A 25567-nucleotide genomic window follows, 5' to 3' on the forward strand; every position below is an offset into this window, starting at 1 on the left:
TTTTTAGATTTGCACTAGAGCTGCAATGTTAATATAGCTAGATAAACTTTTACCGACTGGTTTAAGCATTGCACATTTGTTGGGTCAGTAAAGGGTTGTTTTACAATCAGGGTACAAAGTTTGTGTCACAGGGGTCCAAAATTCAAATTGATTCAAACTGGTTCTTGTACCAGTTTTTAAGTGAAGGACAAGTTAAAGAACAGATAGGCATGTGTAATAGTTTGTATTATAACAAGATTAAGTGTAGCTTTAAGCAGGGCTGGGAGAAACAAATGAAGTGATTCTCGGAGAGGACTTTTTTTTTTTACAATTCAGAATCCACTACTTCCATAGTGCTTTTAAATATAAGGCTGTACGCTTTGTGTTAGTTGTCTCTAATATTTATGTCCCAATATCTTGACCACATTTTAGAATGAAAATAATCATTTTAGATATGTTATTTTATATTGAAAAATTAGCTGTCTCGGAGAGGACTTTTTTTTTTTTTTTTTTTTACACAATTGCATACTAATTTGATCAAAATAGTCTGAAAACTTACTGGCATTCAACATTAAAACTTAACTATGTTTCCCGTGATATGGAACCAAATATGTTTTATGGTATAAAGAATGATTTAAGTGCATCCCTTTTGGAGCTACCTGTGGTCAAAAAAGCACTTTTTCTAAATGACACCAGTAATTTTGCTAAATATGACATATATTGCCTGTGATGACCTGGCGACTTGTCCAGGGTGTACCCCGCCTTTCGCCCGTAGTCAGCTGGGATAGGCTCCAGCTTGCCTGCGACCCTGTAGAACAGGATAAAGCGGCTACAGATAATGAGATGAGAGATGACATATATTGCCATACATTCACCAAAAATAATGCTATCACCAAATTTTTTTTTTTGCATGGTAAATAGAGCTATCACAGGGCTACAATAAACAACCAAGTTTATTTAGTCAAGCCTTTTGATATTGAAGATAATAAGTGTTAAATGTGATTTTTAGCTTGCGTACCCTGATTGTAAAACAACCCTAAACCCATTTTTGGCTCAGCCTTCAGCTGAAGCCTATAGAGGCATCTGTCTGTATGTGTATGTTTAACAGAGTTCGAGCGTGTTTAAAAATGTAATTGGATGATGTGTAATGTTGTACATTTGGGATGGTGTAAAGGGATAGGGTTGTGTGCTGGAGTCTCATCTCATCTCATTATCTCTAGCCGCTTTATCCTGTTCTACAGGGTCACAGGCAAGCTGGAGCCTATCCCAGCTGACTACGGGCGAAAGGCAGGGTACACCCTGGACAAGTCTCCAGGTCATCACAGGGCTGACACATAGACACAGACAACCATTCACACCTACGGTCAATTTAGAGTCACCAGTTAACCTAACCTGCATGTCTTTGGACTGTGGGGGAAACCGGAGCACCCGGAGGAAACCCACGCGGACACGGGAAGAACATGCAAACTCCGCACAGAAAGGCCCTCGCCGGCCACGGGGCTCGAACCCGGACCTTCTTGCTGTGAGGCGACAGCGCTAACCACTACACCACCGTGCCGCCGTGCTGGAGTCTGTTGGACTATATTTAAAATTTCATTTTGTATAACCTAAAAACAAATAAAAATATCTTGAACAAAAAAAAAAAGTAATTGGCGTGCCAGCCTCAAGTAACAATTCCACAGTCTGCCGTGGTGGTGCCACTGCGTACTGACTATGTACCGTAAGTACCACATTACATAACCTCAGTTCACGATGTAACCCTGAGTGGTTGAGCAGTCTAGAGTCCTATCCAGGAAAAGAACAGGTTTGTAACATCGGTTCGAATCCTGGCACTGGCGTATTTCTGAGCGGGCTACTTCTTTCTATTTATGTACCTTACCTTCTATCTCCCAATCAGAAAAAGGCTGAGTTCAGACCTGCACAGGTCTCTAGTTTCGTAAAATGGCAAACTTGTCTCACTTCGGTCTTCAAACTCTAGGCCGCACCTCCTAGCGAAGTCTGATCTATGAGCTAAAGTGACTTTTTGTAACTATGGCTTGTTGTAGTGCCATAGGTTTCTTCGCAAATCTGTTCGACATATTGGGGGGGGTTGATAGAGGGATCTAAAGTGGGTATGTGATTGTGCAAAATGCATATCTAAATAATGTTAAACCTGCTTACTTGTCAAAACTGGCTTTGTAGGTCCAGTAAAAATACTAAAGAAGCAAAATTTAAACACCAAATACTGGCTGGTTGACTAGATTTGGAAGTGTGTTGAAATTGCTACAAAATTCATTTAACAAATCAAACTGCTACCTTAACCTTTATCTGCTCAGCTGTATGATTGGATTGGGTTTAGATTTTGCCTCAAACGTAAAACTATTTGGATAAATGAGTAGCTCTCGTATGCAAATCCTAGCATCGTGCGCTATGATTTTTAGCTCATTCGGCTGACAGGCAATGAGCTTATGCCATCGTGTGTTGTCTGGCGTTGTCCACGTTACACGAAAATCGCTTTTTCTCTGTCAATTCTTCACTGATTTTTATTCTTTTTGGCAGGAAGGTAGGTCTGCCTGGGCTGCATATAACTAATTAAGCCCTAACGAGCAGTTCCCACACAAATCGCTTCTTCTCCCTCAATTCTTCACTGACTTTGATTCTTTCTGGCATGTAGGTAGGTACCTAGGGTGCATATAACTTCTACCCTGATTTGCTTAATTACAGTTATTAATGAAATTATGGACTAAGCCTTTAATGAGCAGTTCAACAACAACAACAAAAAAAAAATCGCTTCTTCTCGGTCAATTCCTCGCCGTTTTGGATTCTTTCTGGCAAATAGGTCGGTATTCCTAGGGAGGATATAGCTTCTGTAAATAGCTTGCAACATTTATTGCGCAAGGTGGCCCACTTTAGATCGTTCCTTCTGGGCTAGACGAGGCTGGAGTGAGCTATGCCGTTCTTGACGGTCTCGTTATTATTTTATCAACCTCGTTGTTGAATAGTTTCCCCATCATTTCACTCTTTTCTGGATAAGTCCTGCATTGAGTGCCCCTGGAGAAGTTTTTCTTTCCAAGTAAACACCTTTTAAAGCTTGCCTTTGTAATGATCTGTGGAAAAAGCTTTTTTTTTTGTTTGGGGCAAGGATCATCAACTCCAGTCGTGCAGTACGGGAGTCCAGTCCAGTTTACTGATTATCCTGCTTTAACGCATGGACTAAACCTAGCCATTAAAGATCTTCCTCTGAGTAGAGAAATCACTAAACTCTCCTGGAGCTTTTAAGACTGCCGTTGATGAACCCTGGTTAAAAATGTAGGAAAAGCAAGACCTGATGTAGCGTTCCAGTGAAGTTGTATCGTTCTCAGAGATCATGTAATTACCTTTGTAGAGGTGAATGGTACAAGTACACGCTTGTCCCATGTTTGGGTACTTTAGCCACTTCTTACTGGCTGTGTAATACACAGTCATGGGAACCTTGGTGAATCATGTGCTCAGGAGGACTTTAATCAGTGTATGGCAGTTTTGTTTTCCTTTGTCTCTGCAGCAGTGTGAATCTGTGTTATGGCATGTCTATGTTGAGGCATTGTTATTAAAGGTGCAGTCTGCGATCTTTGCAAGTGTTTCCATACCCATAACAATCATGTAATTCGAAACATATCATAATACCATCTGTGATCATCTTCTGTGCTGTATTGCTATATTCTTTTGTTTTAGGTTGTGGTTTACACTTCAGATTTTCTGGCCCTGAAATGAGCCTGACCATCACCAAATAAGGCCTGTGTAGTTTCATATGTACAGGGTGTAGTTGGTTGGGAGAAATGGTAAGGATCTCATTGCAATTGCCATTCACCGTGCAGGCAGCTGATGACTCTCTAAAAATGACAAATTGCTCCTTTAAGGTTCATCAAACCAAAGTCTATATTTCTGTTCCAGCAGTTTATAAAGGTCTACATATAAAATGGTTTGTTCAGACTGAAATTAAAGTAGCATTGTACAAAAAAAAAATGCTGCATGGACAAAGTGAAGGAAATCTAGAGTACCTATTATGTCTGCTATTTAGATTTTCTCAACCTATTATGGTGGAAAATTATTACCCTCTTATACTCAGAGGAAACACCAGTGGTTATAGGCTCTCATTCCACACACTCATAATTCATAGAAGAGGGGGGAAAGAATCATAAACGTTGGAGCTCATCTTTTAATTCAAACTGATGAAAATTTGTTAATACGTGGAGAATTATTGTGTACACCTTCAAAATATGAGCTAAAAATTTAAGTCTGATTAACCATAAAGTCTGATTATCAGTTTTCATGCTGGTGATGGAGACCCTGAAACGCTATGCTCACTAAGCACCCTTGTCTTTTATTCTCTGAATCCTCATTTTCTTCTCTCTCTCTCTCTCTCTTTTGCATCTGTCTTTTTTTTTTCTCCTCCCAGATGTCAGTGGGGCAGCCGCCAGCGGGAAAGGGTGCGGCGTGTCTGACATGTAAAGGGATCTGCTCTGGATTCCAGCCACATTCCTGGAGGTGATTTATTCTCTCTGCTAAAAACGTAAAGAAAATGTGGACATGGTTCCCTAACCCTCCATTCTCTTTTTCCCTTGATGTTTGGGGAATGCTCCGCTTGCTTCACCACAAGCGTGTTGCTAGCCATTGTGGACATCTCTGTTTACATTTCCATGAGCTTGAAAGATGATTTTCAGCAAATAGGCAGACGAGTAGAAGCTCGCTTTATTGTTTTCAAAAGGCCTTTGCACTTTATGATAAACACAGGGCTCTGCTAAGTGCATGTTGTATAAGCTTTTCACAATTAAAATGCATTTTGTTGATTTGAGCCATGCTTAAATACTAGTGCTTTCCAGCCCCATGAAACAGGAATTCAGAAAAACAAAGCATATCTGATTTTTATTTTTTCTCTAAACATCCATTATCAAAACCAAAGAGCCCAAGTATCTTTCTGTTTTCTCAGCAGTGAAATTCACATGTTTTTTGCTACAATACTAACAATTTCCATATTTGTCCTCCTTTAGAAAAGCTTGCACTCAGTGTCACTGCAGCCAAGAAGACCATGCTCCCAGCTCGGACCTTGAGGACGACTATAAAATGGGCCAGTTGTTGGCGAACTCCAAGTACGCCCACCTGACTACTAAAGTGAAAGGTGGAGATGGCCTGAGGGTCTACAAGCGCAACCGCATGATCATCACCAACCCTGTGGTGTCTCGCAAAGACCCCACCTTCAACACCATCACCTATGACTGGGCCCCACCTGGTCTGACTCAAAAACTGGTGAGAAATCATCAGATTGTGTCATTGCTTCAGTTTAATAGTTACACCAAGTGAGGGTGGGGAAAACTTAGATACATAGTCAGAGAAGGCTCCAAGTCAAACCCTTTTAGGAACCGAAGAAGTGTTAACTAACCAAAGAACCCTTGAGGGTTATTTTGTATGAGCATATGAATCTGCCAGGTTGTATGGTGAGGTTGCACAGGCTTAAACAGACCATTCAAGTGGAGCCACATAGTTTTAATAAAATCTGTATGGGAAAGATGAGCTTTGTGATTGGCAGAAATCTTGGTACACTCATACATTGGACTTGTGTTCCCACAAGACAATCTGTAACCTCATATGAAAGCAATCGTAGAATTTAGATTTTTATTATTTTTTTAAAGCTCTGGTGCTTCTGGTAAAGATGAACTTTCTCTTGGAGTTCATAGTCCAAGCGTTGTGAGGAGGATCAAAAGCGGAATTGGTGAGATCACTGTTAAGAACCTGGTGGAAAATAAACCTCGGTGTTTTTCCAACAGAAAATACTTGCATTATGTGATTTATCTGGTCTTTTAGTTCCTAAATCTCATCAGTCAAGGACAGAAATCTAATACTGTATTTTGATATTTGAAGCCTCAACTGTTTGAACTCTTAAATACCACATCGTTTGGCCGTAGAAGCAGTTGTTTGGTATCACTGGACAAGAACGAATGGTAGTTGTTTGGTATCAGGGGAACAGAATGATATCTGCTGATCAGTGGCATAATCTGGCACTCTGCGATACAGGAATGAGCCTGACCTTTTCTCTATCGCAATTGCTGGCTGTCGCTGCTCCTATTCTTATACAGGGCTCTAATTTGCCCTGGCCAGACTCCTCTGGTGTTCCAGTTGACTTTCATGCAGTGATTAGTCCTGCCAGAGGCACCGTATGTGGTTTTTGTTGTTGGGTGGGGTGGAGATCTGGAAATAAGCCTTTAGCTTTACTATTCCGCTCTGGGCTGCCAGGAAGCGTGCCCGCTGTGTGCCGAAGTGAACAACTTTCATCTCTCGGCGGGGGGAATGGCAGACTGTTTTTTCAGCCATCTGAGCTACCCTTTGTCTTTTCCTGAAATCCAGTGTGTATTAGGGAGCTTTTGTTTTCTAGACCAAGTCTGGCAGGTTCCATACAGCAGAGCTTGGAATTATGGTTTGCCAGTTCAACAGATGAAGGTCTATACAGGACCACAAGTTCAATCAACATGTTTTTCCAGTGGTTTAAAGAGTGTGAATTTGAATTGGGCCTGCCTTAATGACTGCTTCGGGGTGACTTGTCTTACTTCGTGCTGTGCCGTGGCTTTTGTAGCAGTAATTAGGATTGTCTCTGCAAGTTTGTTACAGCTGTCTTCTAAAGTATTTAAAGGCATTTAAAGAACTGTAGCACTATTGTTCTTCTTAAATGGTCTCTATACCAAGTGGGCATGTTTTCTTTTCGTGGGTTTAGGAATATCTGTGGTCGCTTTAAAGGCGGCCTTAGAAGTTTACGATGCCAGAGGACGACTGTGGCACAGGCCTTGGGCTCAGGAGGTTAGCATAAAGCGTAGAGAAGCACAGTGAATTGCCACCTGTTTTGAATTAACATATAGAAACCAAATGTTTGTCTAGCTGTCCAACTGGGTAAAGGGATGCAGATTATCCACTTATTTTGAGGCGACTGCTAAATTTCCTCCACTAAAGTGTAGTGTTCCTCCACAGCTAGGTCACAGAGCAGTTTGTTGGTATGCTAAAAAGCTTGCTGAGTAAGCAAAGTTAACCTCTCTTAGATAAAATGATTTTTACCGAGTGGCAAGGGACAAGTAAATGAAAGCTATTTGTGTGTGTTTACACTCATCAATTTCAATTTTTTTTTTTGGTCCAAGACTGCTGCAAGGAACTAGCAAGGAACTCCCTTAACCTAGATTGTACCCAACTGTTCTTATCTAGTTATGCATTGGGTGACCATACTTAGATACTTGACGAGGAGAATGAAAATGAAAATCCATCACATGGCATAATATCGGAAGAAAAATTAAACCTCCCCATTATTCAAGGAAACCTACAGTTAAAGGAATGATGTGTATATACTCAACAGTCTTTATTGTAGGCAATTCAAGAATTGTACTTTAATCCAGGGGTTCACATACATGTAGGCAGTGTCAAGAGGATCAGAAATGCACAATACGATTGGCAAGACTTCGCGAAGAGGAATGGTGACAACAGGGTATAAAGATCAGAACTAACTAAGAGCTGAACACCGAACAGGTGCGCACATGAGGGAAGCAAACCAATGATAAGGCAGGGACAGGACTGGAACCAAAACAAAAATATATAATGGCACATGGAGGATGAAAAACAAAAACAAGCAGCACTCCTCGCACTGGGAACTATAGCTTGCACCCCAAGAGTGGTGGTTTATAACAGTCAAGCTCCTCTCGTCCTCCATCTCCTCCTCATGGTTTTCTTCAGGCTGGATTTTTGCTTAACCCAATCTTTGCCCTTGTGTCCTATAACCTGCCTATTTGTATGCAAGAGATTTGTTTGGCCCAGGTTTGTATGACCATGTTACAAGACTACCACAAACTGGCCTAGTGGTTAGCATGTTCGCCTCTCAACTGTGAGATCGTGAGTTCTACTCGCAGTCGGGTCATACCAAAGACCACCATGAAAATGGTACCTACTGCCATCTGGCAAAGCACGCTGCAATACAGATGCCAGTAGGGAGTCAAACTCTCGCGGTTACCAGAGGACCAGCTCCCAACTGTAGACCTAGTTATACTATAAGCGAGAGGCCGAGGGCTACTGAAACAGAGATCGGCGCCACACCCATGCGCCTCAAAGAGCTGGGTAGTACTGGGACAGGAGACTGCATGGGAAGACCAGGTTCTTGTGTGGGAGAGACTTTGACTTTTGATGTTACAAGACGATAAGGTGACATTGCTATTTTGGGCTTCCTCAAGGTTCCATATTTGGATTATTTATTTCAAAACCTTGGGACTACGAAGAAGTTCCCTTCTCCACCCCCGTCCCTCCCTTCATATACTCTGTTTAATGGCTATTAAACTTTGTGTTAAATTTGCTGTTGAATGCAATCTTCATGAGGGTTTAACAATGAGGCAGTGTTGCCATGAGCCTGGGTGGTTTGGAGAGAGAGAAAGGAAGCTGGGTACTTTGTATGAATAGCTAGCCTGTCTAAAACCTTCTCTTTTTTTTTTTTCCATTATCGTCCTCATTTTTGTAAATGGTAATGATGTGCAAATGCTAACAATACTAGCTTGAGTTGAAGGGAATTCTTTAGGACTTTGTTTTTGGGCTTTTTTAAAATCCAGAATTGAAAGATGACGGGTTTTTCCATAAGCTAGTCATTTTTAATTTTAACTGAAGCCTAATCCATCATATTTTTGTGTGTGCACCAGGCCATGCAGTATATGGAGCTTCTCCCAGAGGAAATGCGGCCTGTGGCGGGCACGGAGGGAGCGCTGTACAGGCGCAGGCAGTTGATGAGGCAGCTCCCTGCTTACGATCAGGACCCGTCACAGTGTCACAGCTTGTCGGAGGCTGAAGTCAAAGCCATGGCTCAGTTTGTTAAAAGTTATAAGGAGGAGGCGTTGGGAGTGGGGGAGGTAGCGTTGCCAGGAGAGGGAGGAACGTCCAAAGACAACGGTGCAAAACCGAAGAATGAGAAAGAACAGCCAAACCCAGAGCCAACCACCAATGGCACAGTGGAAGAGAATGGCAAGAAGAGTGAATATGTAAGTTTGACTGATATTCTCACACACGTACACATTTACAGAGTGTTTTTTTTTTTCTTTTGTGCCACGTAGGGGAGAAAAAAATATAAAAGCAAATTCTTCATTTTGGAAAAACTCACTCTTAATTTGTTCAAGATTCTTGGAAAGTGAGTTCTCAACATTTATCATTCATCTTCATCAGTCCATCTTCTTGTTCGCTCATATTAAACTTCGAGTGTCAGCATCCCAGGTCATTCCAAGAACATTTCCAGTCAGTGTTTCTCATAACCCTCTGATTTAGACTTGACGTATACTATCTACGATGGTGGTCTGGGGATTAAAATGTGTATCGTAGCTAGACATTTTAATACAGAAACAATAAAGGAATAGCTAGGTGGCTGTTCTCAATGCAAAGCTAGTGATGCACCTCAAGGCCACATACTGGAAGGGGGGGGAACATGTGAATGAAGTAATGGTGCTCTGAACTGAAGCCCCAAGTCAGATAATAGACTTTTATATTTAAAATTTGTTTAACCTGTAAACTAGCTCTTTGCTGTGACCATGTAGTCAGCTGATTATTCACTTAATTTGAAGCAGACACACTCGTGCTAGTTGAAGCAAACCAGTCTTGTCTTGGTTTGCTAACAGTAATTTTTGTTTAACGTGCTCTCCTTAGCATGGGGAAGGAAATGAAACAAAACAGAACATGAAGCCAGGTTGACCGTGCCAGGACGTTAGCATATAGAGCGGAGAAATGCACTAACTTGCCACCTGTTTTACATTTACGTGTGTGTGGATATATAAACCCAAATCTGTGTGTCTGTCTGTCCAACTGGCTGAATAGACGCTAATTATCCACTTATTTTGAGGAGCTAGCTTTCTCTAAATGTTATTCCATGGTTAAACGATGGGGAAAAAAATCTGCATTGGCATGTCCTATGCTAGGAAACCTGCTGCTGAGTAAGCAAATCTTTTTTGTTTTCGAGAAGCTGATTTGATTTTTTTCTAAATAGTGCCCAGAGAACAGATGCAAGCAAGTCCACCATCCCTAAATGTTATTTCATTACAGAAATCCTGGCCGAGCCTGGAACTAGTTTAACCCAGATTTTATCTCCATGTTCATGACTTGTACATAAGGACTTGGTGACACAATCATTATTCCTCTACTTCTCAATTCAAGTTTTTTTTAATTCTAAAGTCGACTTTTTCTCAGCACGTCCTGGCAGACAGTGTGCCTTACAGTTGATGTCGGATATGATCCAAGCCTACAGCTGTGTATTTGGTGTGTGTGTGTGTGTGTGTGTGTGTGTAGTTGCTCAAGCACCCACCACTGATTTTAATGACAGGCCTGGGATTTGAACTGTAACCTTTGAGGTGTTAATCTAGCCTAAAACTGAGTTTTATTTGCAAAGATTTAGCATTAAATCGCTGAGCTTCTAAAACCACTGCTCTAGCTTGGGAGTATTAACGGAGAACAGAAGAGCGTGCCCAAATTCGGCACCTAAAATGATCTACAGTCTGATATTTACAGTGACTAGGGTTCATTAAACATGATTGATTTGAATGAATGAAGAGAAAAGAATGTCTCAAGCGGGTTTTTTTTTTTGGCGCAGATGGAGGACGGTGATTTACCATTTACAGTTCTTGTCGAAATTAGTATGGGTCTTAGGTTTGCCTTGCTAAGGCACATTTTATAGGCCTGTAAAAATCTCCGTGGTTCTTGCTTTCGAATCTAAAATGCTACATGGCATTCTTATTCATTTCCTGCATATGCTTGGAGTCTTTGCTTTAGGGAATTGTGTGTCTGTGAGGTCATGATTTTATGACGGAGTGAACAAATAAAGCCTTCAAGGTTAATTGAAGTTTCCTGTGTAGATCAACTGTTATTCAAAACACATGCAATACGGTACACTGGATGAACAAGTATGGGTTTAGTGCTGTCACCATAATTTTGTCTTTGCTCTGTCTCGCTTGATGTAAATGATGGCAGAGGTGTGGGGGTTCTCTGACTATAAGATAACACTGCTACTCTTGGAGTTCCAGAAATTGGCAAGTGTTTTTAAATGGAAATCTGAGATTTCAAGAGCCCGAGCCAATCTCTTCTCATGAAAAGCCATTTAGCAAGTGAACACTTGTTCAAAACCCCAGCTGAGCTGCGACTTGGAGTGTTATGCCAGAACTGACATTGAATGCCATTCAGTGATTGTATTGACTCATCACTAGCCACCAGAACAGCTTCAATGCACCCTGGCATAGATCCTGCAAGTCTGTGGAGGAATAATGGAGGTGTGAGATCTGGTGACTGTAACTCCCCTTTCCACCAACATGAATTAGATACTAGTTCTGAGATGGTGCTAGAGTTGGTTCAACTTGCGAACCTAAGAACTAGTTTGCTTTTCCATGGGATGGGCACGGTGGTGTAATGGTTAGCACTGTCGCCTCACAGCAGAAAAGTTCTGGGTTTGAGCCCAGAGGCTGACGGGGACCTTTCTGTGTGGAGTTTGCATGTTCTCCCCGTGTCTGTGTGGGTTTCTTCTGGGTGCTCAGGTTTCCTCCACAGTTCTTAGACATGCGGTTAAGTTAATATGGGGAAGCCATGGCCTGAGGTTGGGCTGAAGTGCCCTTGAGCAAGGCACCTAACCCCCAACTGCTCCCCAGGTGCTGTAGCATAGCTGCCCACTGCTCTGGGTATGTGCATGTGCTCATTGCTCACTTTGTGTTCACTGCTTCAGATGGGTTAACTGCAGAGGTGTTTGCGTAAGTCTGTGCTTGAGTGTATGTGTGACAAAGGCTTCTTCCTTCCTTCCTTCCTTCTTGGCTTGGATGGAGATCCACCATAGAGCCACATCATTATACACATCTGTACATGTCTCTGCTTTCCCAGCAACACCAGTGGACTTATTGGTCACGATAATCCCACCCCCAATCACTGATGTAAGTGGTTCTTGGTTCTAGACCAGCAAAGTGTTGGTGCTGCTCTCAAGCCAGTTTTCTTGGCTGAGAACCAGTTCTTTGGCTGTTGGGACGTGAAGAACTGGTTTGAGATTAGGCACCGACTCCGAACCAGCCCTCGAACTGCCTTGGTGGAAAAGGAATATCAGAAAGCCATAACGCATGATTTACCTCATTTTCATCCTTGAACCATTCAGTGAGCTCCTGTTCCCTGTGGATGTGGGCGAGGTCATCCTGGAAGAGATCACTCACATCAGGATAAAAAAAAAAAAAAAATTGATCATAGGCTAGAGGTGATCAGCCAGACAAACTTGGACTCGATTTCCAGTGCCACTTTAATCAAAGGGCTGATTTCTACATGAGAACCTGTATCTACTACAAACACGTCATGCGTGAAGGGTGAAGACTTCTTCTTCATACTACTGCGTAACCTGAGCATGTCCACGAGGGGTCAGTGTTGCATGAACCGATTTTATAGAATTATGAACAGGCGAGAAACAGAAAACCGTCTTGGAAGCTGAAAAAAATTACATTAATGGCATTTAGCAGACGCTCTTATCCAGAGCGATGTACAACATACCCAGAGCAGTTGGGGGTTGGGTGCCTTGCTTGACGGCACTTCAAGTCATTCCTGCTGGTTCAGGGAATCGACCTGGCAGCCTTTTGGTCACAAAGATGCTTCTCAAACCATTGGGCCATGAAAGAGAGTGCCATGTTTCACTGTGGGAATAATAAATAGAAGGCATCTATGGATGTAACCTTTGTTTTGTCGTGCTGGTTGAAAAATGAAACCTCGTGTGATCAATTATTGTCACTCAATTTATGAAGCGTTTTCACTCCTCTGTGTTGAGCAAGAGCTGCTTGATATTGTTTGAGCGTTTCAGTATCTGGCTTAAATCCATGCTTGAATCACAAAATGATGGATGCCTTAGATTTTGAGTTGATCTGGGTTATATGTATTTCTCCCATTTTTGGGAGGACGTTAGAAGTGAAAGTAAAGTGACACCCCCCCAAAATAATTTACGTCAAGGTATGATTTATAAGATTTTTAACAGACTACACTTTAGTTGGCGAGGACAAGGACATCTCTAAACTACAGAAGACTGGAAGTACTGGATGTGATGAGGGAAACTTTATTGTTTGAAATATTATTATTATTATAGATCTATTTGGAATAACATTACTCAAGTCTTTGAAGAAACCTGCCAGAGAAATGTCACTACATCTCACTGCAATGTGTCTGGATACGCACCAGCTACATCTTCCTGCCAACCAACCAGCACTCACCTGAACGCTGGTTCGTGCACGGCACTGTAGATGCACATGACTCAAAGTTAGCTCACTTGAACACATACAAGAGCGTAATAACGTCTGCGCAACACACACACAAGCTCAAGGCCAACGTTCTGTATAAACCCCGTCTCTGTTGCAAAGCAAATACACGTGAACACAGAAGTATAAACCGGGCCTAACTGGATAAGTGGACTCGTACAAATATAAATTCCCTCCAGAGCATAACATGACCATGAGTTGTCTGTTAACTTGTCATATTCTGTACAGATATCTATATATAAAACCTCACCGGTTCTTAGTCTTTGTTCTAATTTTCCTCCTTCATACTTGTATTTTAAGGAAGGATTGCTTTAGGGAGGAGAGTCATGTCGGATCTGAAAATAATTAAATCTAGAAGAACATCTGTGCTTGATTTTGTTTTTATCATAACAGGAACGCTCTGTTTGGGGCCTGTGGGATTTTAGCTTGACAATGTGGCTTTGATTATCTCCCAGGAAATTTGGAAAGAGGACCTAATTTATCCTTTTTAAATGTACAGTTTAACAGTTCTTCCACAGAGCCAAGTGGGAGTGTTGAATAAAAATAATGCTGATTAACCCATCCACCATTATTACATTTTATATTCTCCTCCAAGCTCTTTTCCTGTGCTGCTGTTGCTGTGTACATATACAGTGGGGCAAAAAAAGTATTTAGTCAGTCACCAATTGTGCAAGTTCTCCCACTTAAAAAGATGAGAGGCCTGTAATTTTCATCATAGGTATACCTCAACTATGAGAGACAGAATGAGAAAAAAAAATCCAGAAAATCGCATTGTCTGTCTGATTTTTAAAGAATTTATTTGCAAATTATGGTGGGAAATAAGTATTTGGTCAATAACAAAAGTTCGTCTCAATACATTGTTATATACTCTTTGTTGGCAATGACAGAGGTCAAACGTTTTCTGTAAGTCTTCACAAGGTTTTCACACACTGTTGCTGGTATTTTGGCCCATTCCTCCATGCAGATCTCCTCTAGAGCAGTGATGTTTTGGGGCTGTCGCTGGGCAACACGGACTTTCAACTCCCTCCAAAGATTTTCTATGGGGTTGAGATCTGGAGACTGGCTAGGCCACTCCAGGACCTTGAAATGCTTCTTACGAAGCCACTCCTTCGTTGCCCGGGCGGTGTGTTTGGGATCATTGTCATGCTGAAAGACCCAGCCACGTTTCATCTTCAATGCCCTTGCTGATGGAAGGAGGTTTTCACTCAAAATCTCTCAATACATGGCCCCATTCATTCTTTCCTTTACACGGATCAGTCGTCCTGGTCCCTTTGCAGAAAAACAGCCCCAAAGCATGATGTTTCCACCCCCATGCTTCACAGTAGGTATGGTGTTCTTTGGATGCAACTCAGCATTCTTTCTCCTCCAAACACAAGTTGAGTTTTTACCAAAAAGTTCTATTTTGGTTTCATCTGACCATATGACATTCTCCCAATCCTCTTCTGGATCATCCAAATGCTCTCTAGCAAACTTCAGACGGGCCTGAACATGTACTGGCTTAAGCAGGGGGACACGTCTGGCACTGCAGGATTTGAGTCGCTGGCGGCGTAGTGTGTTACTGATGGTAGCCTTTGTTACTTTGGTCCCAGCTCTCTGCAGGTCATTCACTAGGTCCCCCCGTGTGGTTCTGGGATTTTTGCTCACCGTTCTTGTGATCATTTTGACCCCACGGGGTGAGATCTTGCGTGGAGCCCCAGATCGAGGGAGATTATCAGTGGTCTTGTATGTCTTCCATTTTCTAATAATTGCTCCCACAGTTGATTTTCTTCACACCAAGCTGCTTACCTATTGCAGATTCAGTCTTCCCAGCCTGGTGCAGGTCTACAATTTTGTTTCTGGTGTCCTTTGACAGCTCTTTGGTCTTGGCCATAGTGGAGTTTGGAGTGTGACTGTTTGAGGTTGTGGACAGGTGTCTTTTATACTGATAACGAGTTCAAACAGGTGCCATTAATACAGGTAACGAGTGGAGGACAGAGGAGCCTCTTAAAGAAGTTGTTACAGGTCTGTGAGAGCCAGAAATCTTGCTTGTTTGTAGGTGACCAAATACTTATTTTACTGAGGAATTTACCAATTAATTCATTAAAAATCCTACAATGTGATTTCCTGGATTCTTTCCCCCCATTCTGTCTCTCATAGTTGAGGTATACCTATGATGAAAATTACAGGCCTCTCTCATCTTTTTAAGTGGGAGAACTTGCACAATTGGTGGCTGACTAAATACTTTTTTGCCCCACTGTATGTTGTACATGTACATTATTTTTTCCTTCCCCTTCCTCCTCTGCAGCACTGTAGCGGTTGTAAGAAGTTGGCAGCCCTGGACAGCCCCGTCGTGTACGCGGAGAGAGCGGGATACGAGCGCCTCTGGCACCCTACCTGCTTTGTGTGTGCGGAGTGTGGCGAGGCCCTGGTGGATCTGGTGTACTTCTGGAGGAAAGAGACACTGCTATGCGGCCGGCATTACTGCCAGAGTCTGAAGCCGCGCTGTCCGGGCTGCGATGAGGTAATCTTTCTTCCTTTCACACAGATTAGAAACTTAATCACGCTCGTATTTGCTTTAACGATAGCAGGATTTACTCATAATACAGTGCTGGGATTATGATGTCACTTAATTTTAGTGATATTGTGATATTTCTATATAGGGGCATGCAATCAACAAACCTTTTGATTTTAATATCACTAATGATAGTTATTTGACTGGAAAATGCTTAACGTGTATAATACAGTTCACTGAAAACAACGTTGGGAAGAATAAGAAATTAAAGGAGCGGTTTGTAACTTTTAGAGCCCCCTGCTGCCTGTGAAGTGAATTGCATTTGCAATTAAAAAAAAAACCATGAAAAGCCACCTTTTCTTCTCTAATTGACCTCCATTCCTTGCAGTTTCTGCATGCTTTGATTTGCCATTCTGACAAAATACCAAATATAAGCTTGAAGACATTTTCCAAGTGTATTCTGAGGCAACACTGTTTGTCTTCTAAGGCACATTTAGAAGTGATGTGGTGATGATAAAGTTTTAGACAAACATCTAAATGAGTGGAATTTTAAATTGGTGAAGTTTGTCATCGTATTTGGTTTGGAATGGGACGTTCCATGGCTATTTGACCCTTTTTAACCACTCGACTCATTATAAGGCAGATTGAGAGGGACAGTTTGCCTTGAAGACCTTTTGACCTAAGATTATAAATCTGAAGAAAAAATATTAAGTGCTAACCCCTGTCCTCCTTTTTCTTTTTTCCCCTCTCTCTCTCGTGCTGTCATGTAGTTGATCTTCTCTGAGACATGCCATCAGGAAAACGGCCAGGCCTGGCATAAGGAGCATTTCTGCTGCTGGCAGTGTGGCCAGAATCTCCACGTTCAGTGTGGCTGCACCAAAAAAACCCAAAAGTGAAGATGCGTAGCTATGAAACCAACCTGCTGAGTGGCAGCAGAAAGGCCAGTTTGGATATACTGCTTTGTTTTTGTTTTCTTCTTTTTGCAGTATATACCCAACATGCCATTCAGACTGTATCTCCCTACTATATATGAATTATACGATAAATAGGAATAGAAATGACGACGTCACACCATTAATTTACAGTGGTGGCAGTTATATTGAAGTAAATAGTCTATGTGTAAAGAGAGTGAGCTTTTCATTAGCAGACTGTGTGTGTGATATATTATTTTTTTTTCTCCCCCTCTTGAAGGCTCCAAAGTGATTTTTTTTGTACATTACTGAGGATTAGTAAACACACCGACCCATGCCTGACTGTTTAGAGAAAAACCATACTGCACTAATGCTTCACGTCATTATATTATAATGCAGTCATGGGTGCAACTTGGCTGAGAACGAGAGCTGATGTGATGAACAGGATGGACCTTTAGGGCTGAGACCTGTTTGCATCATACGTCTTGCGTTAGAGCACATGGATGAGCTGGGGGTTTGTTATAAACGACCAGGAGTGATCAGAGAAAGCAGGAGTTCAAAGCGTAAAGTGACTTTTTTTCCACTGGGTTAGTCACGGACACCACTTAAAATTCAAAAACAGAGAGCCAGATGTAGAAAACGATTAGCGCTAAGTGTTTTAAAGACTGATGGTGCGAGGCAGTGATTCTGGATGGAGTGAAGGTTCTAGCTTCTTCTGTGCCAGCTGAGCTGTCTGGAGTTTCACAAGCAGCCATTTGCCGGTGCTGTCCGAGATAAAACAGATCCTGTCTCGTATAAGCACGTGGGTAAGAGTTCATGGAGTCTACGCACGAGGGCGTTTCATGCGAATGTGTTTGTAAACATTTCACACTACTGACGCTTACAGCCTGAGCTAGGATTCCTGCCATGATACCAGAGCGTTAGATCACGTAAAGCGCCGTGTCTGGCTCCACTTTCTAATAAGTGTCTTGAAGTATTATATAAATAATCATCGAAGACTTTATGCAAGTACAGATTGTTACAATGAAGTACTTGTGTTCAGTTCGTCCTTGAAACGTCTGGACTCAGATTGAATACACGCAGTTTATTACGAACACCTGCTCATTCATGCATGTCCGAGGAGATCTAGAGGAAAGAACAGCCAGAAACATCCCGGTTTAAGCGAACAGGAAGTTGACGGTAACTCAAAACCACTCTTTACAAGCGTGGTGGGCAGAAAAACTCCTCAGATAGACACGTGACGCATAGCCAGGCTACAATGGCAGATGATCATATTAGGTGCCAGTTTTGGTGTCCACGGTCACCTCAGGTTTGTTTTCTTGGCCTCCAGGAGCGGAAGCCGATGTGGCCGACTTCTATTGTAGCTCATCAACCTCAATGTGCGTTCCGAGATGCTTTTCTGCTCAGCATAGCTGTGGCCGTTCTGTTTAAAGTGTGGTTTTTGTTGTGTGGAAAAATCCCAGGAGATCAGCAGTTTCTGAAATGCTCATACCATACCATCTGGCACCAACAATCAAGTAGATAGTACGGTACAGTACATCAGGACGCTTAATATAAAGCAGCATAGCATCTTTAAAATTAGAGAATATTATGTTTAAAATATAAAACTGAGTGTGTGGGGAACTTTATTATTATTTTAAAGTTCCTTGCTGATGAGCTTGATTTCTCTCGGAGATCTAAAATCCATCGCAATCATCAAATTCCTGCAACCAGCCACAAACAGCAGTCCTGGACTGGAATCGTATCCAAAGCCTGAGTGGTTTGGATCTCTGGCAGTAATGTAACCCCGTATCATTTCGCCATTGTTTTTAAATGTTTATACAGATGTTTCAGTGAAGCTTTAGAGAGAAAATAAATGTCTCGTATGTGAAAATGTGCCAGTTCCTGTAAATGTGCCTTTTTTTATGATTTTAATATTAAGTTTCATATGGTTAAGATTAATGCGTTTTGGAGAAGGAATCAAAGTGTAGATATGAAGAGGCGACGTCGCACGATTTGTTTTTTCTTTCACAATGATTGAGTGCACGGTCCCTGAGGGCATCTCGAAATGGAAGATCTTTGAAACCAGAGAGGTTTCGATATCAAGAATTGTTTGTGTTCATATTTATTAATGATGTGAAAATCATAAACTCGTGCTCACCTTTTTGCTTTGTCTTTTTCTTTGGATTAAAAAAATAATAAAGGGAATGTGTTTGGTGCCTGTAATTTATGAAAATGATGTGTATAAGTGAATGTAGGATCGTTTAAAGTGATATTTAGAACTGGAATGTTCACATTGTAAATTTGTAAAAGCAGGATGAGACTTTTCAAGCATGATATACCGGTGGTGGGATCAGTTTATTACCTTTTCAAATGATTTTTATTATCTGTGGAAAGGGGAGTAGCTGCATATTTTTGAGAATATTTGTACCGTAAACTGGTGATGAATTATTTTGATGTTACATTGATGTCTTTAGTTTGAATGAATCAACTGGAAGGCTGAGAGGAAAACATAAAGGACTGTAAATTTAATTAAAGTTCTGCTTTTTTTTTTTGTAGGCAATTATCAATTTTTTTTTTTAAACTGTTTAAGTATAAATCTCAATTTTGACATCTGATATGAATCTTTTTAAAGATTCTATTTAAGGTATTCCACAAAATCGAGTCCTACATGAGCGCCGCGTTGGTTATAAGCCATGTACAATGAGATTGAGTGGGATAATGTTTAAATTCTATCCACATTCTCTGTTTCTCAAAATCCAGTGCGCTTTTTTTTTTTGTGCAAATTTGATAAACTTGATGCAAAATGTCCAACAAAATAAGTTCCGCTTAGAACGCAAACAAACCGGCCAAATGCCCGTAGCAGTTTGTGAAAAATGTGATAATTCTTGGAAAAATAAAAAGAGACATTCTTACCATCAGATACTTTTATTCCATATTTCAGGGCTTTTTGGGGGGGTTGTTTTCAAGTAGAGGCTTTTATTTCGTCCTCGGTTGGTTCAGCAAAACGCTCCACCGTTTTGTTTTTCTCTATTCACAGTATATGAGCTGATATCCTAGTAGTAGAGTAGCCAATGGGAGCACGTGATTGCTCATATCCAGTGAATGTGGATAGAATAATCATGCATGTTCTATGTGAAGGTGATATTTGTATCCATTGCTAAATAATAAGGACTGATCCAATGATTTGTGTTGTTTGTTTTTAAAACGGCATTATATGATGCAAAGCTTTTATGCAACAGCTTTTTTTTTTTTGTTGGTTTTTTTTTAGATTCATATCAGTTGAGTGCAAAAATTCGCATCCCCTCCTGGCTTCTGAATGGGGAAAAATAAAAATGTACCACTATTTTACAATGTATTTGCAAAACTCCATGCTCCAATCCACTTCTCAGTGGATCCAAAAGCTGATTCGAGGATATAAAAGTTCTCTGTTAAGATATTAACTTGTACTATTTGTATATTTACTTGTCGTGAATAAAATTTTTGGTCTTTTTTTTTAAATATATTTTGTCATGAGGGTATACAAACTTTTTTCCACTTGACTGATTTTAAAAATGGAGTTGCTTTCCAAACGAGTTGACCTGGTTGACAATTATGCTTTTGTATTTAAATGTATTTCCTTGACCTATGAATAAATACCACAAAATGTATCTGATTTATTTATGTTTTGTCCATTAATTGCTAAATCATGTACGGTGGGGCAAAAAAGTATTTAGTCACCCACCAATTGTGCAAGTTCTCCCACTTAAAAAGATGAGAGGCCTGTAATTTTCATCATAGGTATACCTCAACTATGAGAGACAGAATGGGGGGAAAGAATCCAGGAAATCACACTGTAGGATTTTTAATGAATTAATTGGTAAATTCCTCAGTAAAATAAGTATTTGATTTCTGGCTCTCACAGACCTGTAACTACTTCTTTAAGAGGCTCCTCTGTCCTCCACTCGTTACCTGTATTAATGGCACCTGTTTGAACTCGTTATCAGTATAAAAGACACCTGTCCACAACCTCAAACAGTCACACTCCAAACTCCACTATGGCCAAGACCAAAGAGCTGTCAAAGGACACCAGAAACAAAATTGTAGACCTGCACCAGGCTGGGAAGACTGAATCTGCAATAGGTAAGCAGCTTGGTGTGAAGAAATCAACTGTGGGAGCAATTGTTAGAAAATGGAAGACATACAAGACCACTGATAATCTCCCTCAATCTGGGGCTCCACACAAGATCTCACCCCGTGGGGTCAAAATGATCACAAGAATGGTGAGCAAAAATCCCAGAACCACACGGGGGGACCTAGTTGAATGACCTGCAGAGAGCTGGGACCAAAGTAACAAAGGCTACCATCAGTAACACACTACACCACCAGCGACTCAAATCCTGTAGTGCCAGATGTGTCCCCCTGCTTAAGCCAGTACATGTCCAGCCCCATCTGAAGTTTGCTAGAGAGCATTTGGATGATCCAGAAGAGGATTGGGAGAATGTCATATGGTCAGATGAAACCAAAATAGAACATTTTGGTAAAAACTCAACTTGTCGTGTTTGGAGGAGAAAGAATGCTGAGTTGCATCCAAAGAACACCATACCTACTGTGAAGCATGGGGGTGGAAACATCATGCTTTGGGGCTGTTTTTCTGCAAAGGGACCAGGACGACTGATCCGTGTAAAGGAAAGAATGAACGGGGCCATGTATCGTGAGATTTTGAGTGAAAACCTCCTTCCATCATTGAAGATGAAACGTGGCTGGGTCTTTCAGCATGACAATGATCCCAAACACACCGCCCGGGCAACGAAGGAGTGGCTTCGTAAGAAGCATTTCAAGGTCCTGGAGTGGCCTAGCCAGTCTCCAGATCTCAACCCCATAGAAAATCTTTGGAGGGAGTTGAAAGTCCGTGTTGCCCAGCGACCGCCCCAAAACATCACTGCTCTAGAGGAGATCTGCATGGAGGAATGGGCCAAAATACCAGCAACAGTGTGTGAAAACCTTGTGAAGACTTACAGAAAATGTTTGACCTCTGTCATTGCCAACAAAGGGTATATAACAAAGTATTGAGATGAACTTTTGTTATTGACCAAATACTTTATTTTCCACCATAATTTGCAAATAAATTCTTTAAAAATCAGACAATGTGATTTTCTGGATTTTTTTTTCCTCATTTTGTCTCTCATAGTTGAGGTATACCTATGATGAAAATTACAGGCCTCTCTCATCTTTTTAAGTGGGAGAACTTGCACAATTGGTGACTGACTAAATACTTTTTTGCCTCACTGTATGTCCTGTGTTTTTGTTCCTTCAGTTTAATCAGTTTACTGACTATATAGCAGTATTTTAAATAATTACATAAGTCATTGATTACTTTCCTTGAAAAGCACACCCTCTTGGGTTTTAATCCACAACATCTACAGTGGTGCTTGAAAGTTTGTGAACCCTTTAGAATTTTCTATATTTCTGCATAAATATGACCGAAAACAACATCAGATTTTCACACAAGTCCTAAAAGTAGATAAAGAGAACCCAGGTAAACAAGTGAGACAAAAATATTATACTTGGTCATTTATTTATTGAGAAATGATCCAATATTACATATCTGTGAGTGGCAAAAGTATGTGAACCTTTGCTTTCAGTATCTGGTGTGACCCCCTTGTGCAGCAATAACTGCAACTAAACATTTGCGGTAACTGTTGATCAGTCCTGCACACCGGCTTGGAGGAATTTTAGCCCGTTCCTCCGTACAGAACGGCTTCGACTCTGGGATGTTGGTGGGTTTCCTCACATGAACTGCTCACTTCAGGTCCTTCCACAACATTTTGATTGGATTAAGGTCAGGACTTTGACTTGGCCATTCCAAAACATTTATTCTTCTTTAACCATTCTTTGGTAGAACGACTTGTGTGCTTAGGGTCATTGTCTTGCTGCATGACCTACCTTCTCTTGAGATTCAGTTCATGGACAGATGTCCTGACATTTTCCTTTAGAACTCGCTGGTATAATTCAGAATTCATTGTTTCATCAATGATGGCAAGCTGTCTTGGCCCAGATGCAGCAAAACAGGCCCAAACCATGATACTACCACCACCATGTTTCACTGATGGGATAAGGTTCTTGTGCTGGAATGCAGTGTTTTCCTTTCTCCCAACATAATGCTTCTCATTTAAACCAAAAAGTTCTATTTTGGTCTCATCCGTCCACAAAACATTTTTCCAATAGCCTTCTGGCTTGTCCACGTGATCTTTAGCAAACTGCAGATGAGCAGCAATGTTCTTTTTGGAGAGCAGTGGCTTTCTCCTTGCAACCCTGCCATGCACACCATTGTTGTTCAGTGTTCTCCTGATGGTGGACTCATGAACATTAACATTAGCCAATGTGAGAGAGGCCTTCAGTTGCTTAGACGTTACCCTGGGATCCTTTGTGACCTCTCCAACTATTACACGCCTTGCTCTTGGAGTGATCTTTGTTGGTCGACCACTCCTGGGGAGGGTAACAATGGTCTTGAATTTCCTCCATTTGTACACAATCTGTCTGACTGTGAATTGGTGGAGTCCAAACTCTTTAGAGATGGTTTTGTAGCCTTTTCCAGCCTGATGAGCATCAACAACGCTTTTCCTGAGGTCCTCAGAAACCTCCTTTGTTCGTGCCATGATACACTTCCACAAACATGTGTTGTGAAGATCAGACTTTGATAGATCCCTGTTCTTTAAATAAAACAGGGTGCCCACTCACACCTGATTGTCATCCCATTGATTGAAAACCCCTGACTAATTTCACCTTCAAATTAACTGCTAATCCTAGAGGTTCACATACCTTTGCCACTCACAGATATGTAATATTGGATCATTTTCCTCAATAAATAAATGAGCAAGTATAATATTGTTGTCTAATTTGTTTAACTGGGTTCTCTTTATCTACTTTTAGGACTTGTGTGAAAATCTGATGCTGTTTTAGGTCATATTTATGCAGAAATACAGAAAATTCTAAAGGGTTCACAAACTTTCAAGCATCACTGTATTCCACAGCATTTGCCAATGCTATTGTTTTTTGTTGTTGTTGTTTCTTAAAAAAACTAGAATTTTTAAAAAATTAATATCGTTTATTGTAGATACAATTAATATTATGGAATGTTCCTGTAAAAGTTCCTGTTTTCCTTCCATCCATCCATTATCAATACCGCTGATGCGTCAGAGTCTTGGGGAAGCTGGAGCCAGTCCCAGCTGACTTTGGGCGAGAAGCGGGGTTCACCCTGGGCAGCTTGCCAATCTAGTTCCTGTTATCACTTATCTTGAAGAAGCTATAAATGGTCATTCTCGCACCAGTCTTCCTTCCCCCCCCCCCCCCCCCCCTTGTTTAATAAGCCACAGCTTGCCTTATTACCTCAAAACACGAAGGCCTTCATCCTAAAGACTTTCCCGTGTCGGAAAAATTAGTTACAGCTTTACATATGGACGTTGCAAAGTATTAACACTGGGGACCCCTTCCACAATTCCTCAATAAACCTCTCCAAATTCACCACGATGTTTTGTCAAGGAGTTTTTACTATAGAAACACTAACACATTATAACAAGCACATTATAATAAAACCTCGTAGGCCGTACTGTCAAAAAATCTAACTTGAGAATCATCAGTGCTGTGGTTTACTTCCAGATAAGTTCCTTTATTTATTCTCTGAAGGTGAGAAAAGACACAAGATAAATTACGTTAGTCTAATGATCTCATCCGGTTTGTGTGATCAGACAACTTCCTGACAGATGTTTTTATTCAGATAAACACGTATAAAAAGCGTATCTACGTGATCGTTTCTGTCCTTGCCTGCTTGAACATGTTCCTTCTCCAGATGTTTCTTCCTCAGCAGACATGCACGCACCCAAGACCTTTCATTAGCAAACTTCTCCAGCCTGCTGAGTAACTTCACAGATTGACGGAAAATAAAAAGGTGCATTATTACATTTGAGAGAACACCAAATTAATAAAAATAAAAAAACTTGGCGTTTCATTTATTTTGCCTTGCAAAAGTTTAATTTCATTCTTTATGCTGTTACATTGCAAACTTTGATCAGGCTTAAAGGCTCATCTTGCCAACTCACTCAGTTTATTCATGATCCCACCACCTGCTCAGGAAATTGGAGAGAAGTCACCTGTTGCTTCATGAGGATAAATATCCGTCTCTCTGTGAGGTCCAGCTTTATGGTTCGTGTTTTCCGCAGAACAAAACAACTCATGGCTCTGATTCTGGAGACGCATAAATCTTTGGAAAGGTAAAAAACATCTCAAAGCCAAAGAGTGTACCTCCAACGCCTCAGAGAACAGTTCAGTCCGTTATAAAGTATAAAATGTAAAACTAAGCCCTACTAAAGATTCAGTTAGATAGATGGATGGATGGATTTTATTTACCCCAAGGGGAAATTTGGGAAATGAAGTCCCTGAACAAGAAAAGCACTTATTCGCAATGTCAATTATCAAGAGTTTAATGGTTACAGTTTTTGAGCTATGAACGTCTTCATTGTCCGGTGGTAGTCTCTCATTTGGGTAATGGAGTGTAGATGTAAACCTCATAAAAGGTACATAATCAGACATCATGGACATAATGTTACACCTCTGATGGTGAATTTATGCTGTTTTGTTTGACAAAGAAGCATTCTTATAATAAGAGTCACAGGCTGAGGGAAAACATCTCATCTCATTATCTCTAGCCGCTTTATCCTTCTACAGGGTCGCAGGCAAGCTGGAGCCTATCCCAGCTGACTACGGGCGAAAGGCGGGGTACACCCTGGACAAGTCGCCAGGTCATCACAGGGCTGACACATAGACACAGACAACCATTCACACTCACATTCACGCCTACGCTCAATTTAGAGTCACCAGTTAACCTAACCTGCATGTCTTTGGACTGTGGGGGAAACCGGAGCACCCGGAGGAAACCCACGCGGACACGGGGAGAACATGCA

The 25567-nt window shown here is 41.2% G+C and overlaps 1 protein-coding gene across 1 annotated transcript in view; it reads left to right on the forward strand.

Annotated features, from left to right (window-relative positions):
* The window catches only part of lmcd1 (LIM and cysteine-rich domains 1), a 30643-nt gene extending 10404 nt beyond the window's left edge, over positions 1 to 20239 (forward strand). The window contains exons 2-6 of the mRNA XM_060910624.1: positions 4394 to 4482; positions 4986 to 5241; positions 8649 to 8984; positions 15532 to 15747; positions 16509 to 20239. Of these exons, the coding sequence (XP_060766607.1) occupies positions 4394 to 4482; positions 4986 to 5241; positions 8649 to 8984; positions 15532 to 15747; positions 16509 to 16634 (1023 nt within the window). The 3' untranslated portion in view covers positions 16635 to 20239. The remainder of the gene's footprint in view (positions 1 to 4393; positions 4483 to 4985; positions 5242 to 8648; positions 8985 to 15531; positions 15748 to 16508) is intronic.
* The last annotated feature ends 5328 nt before the right edge of the window (positions 20240 to 25567 follow it).

Source organism: Neoarius graeffei, chromosome 26, assembly GCF_027579695.1.
Source record: "Neoarius graeffei isolate fNeoGra1 chromosome 26, fNeoGra1.pri, whole genome shotgun sequence".
Lineage (NCBI taxonomy): Eukaryota > Metazoa > Chordata > Actinopteri > Siluriformes > Ariidae > Neoarius > Neoarius graeffei.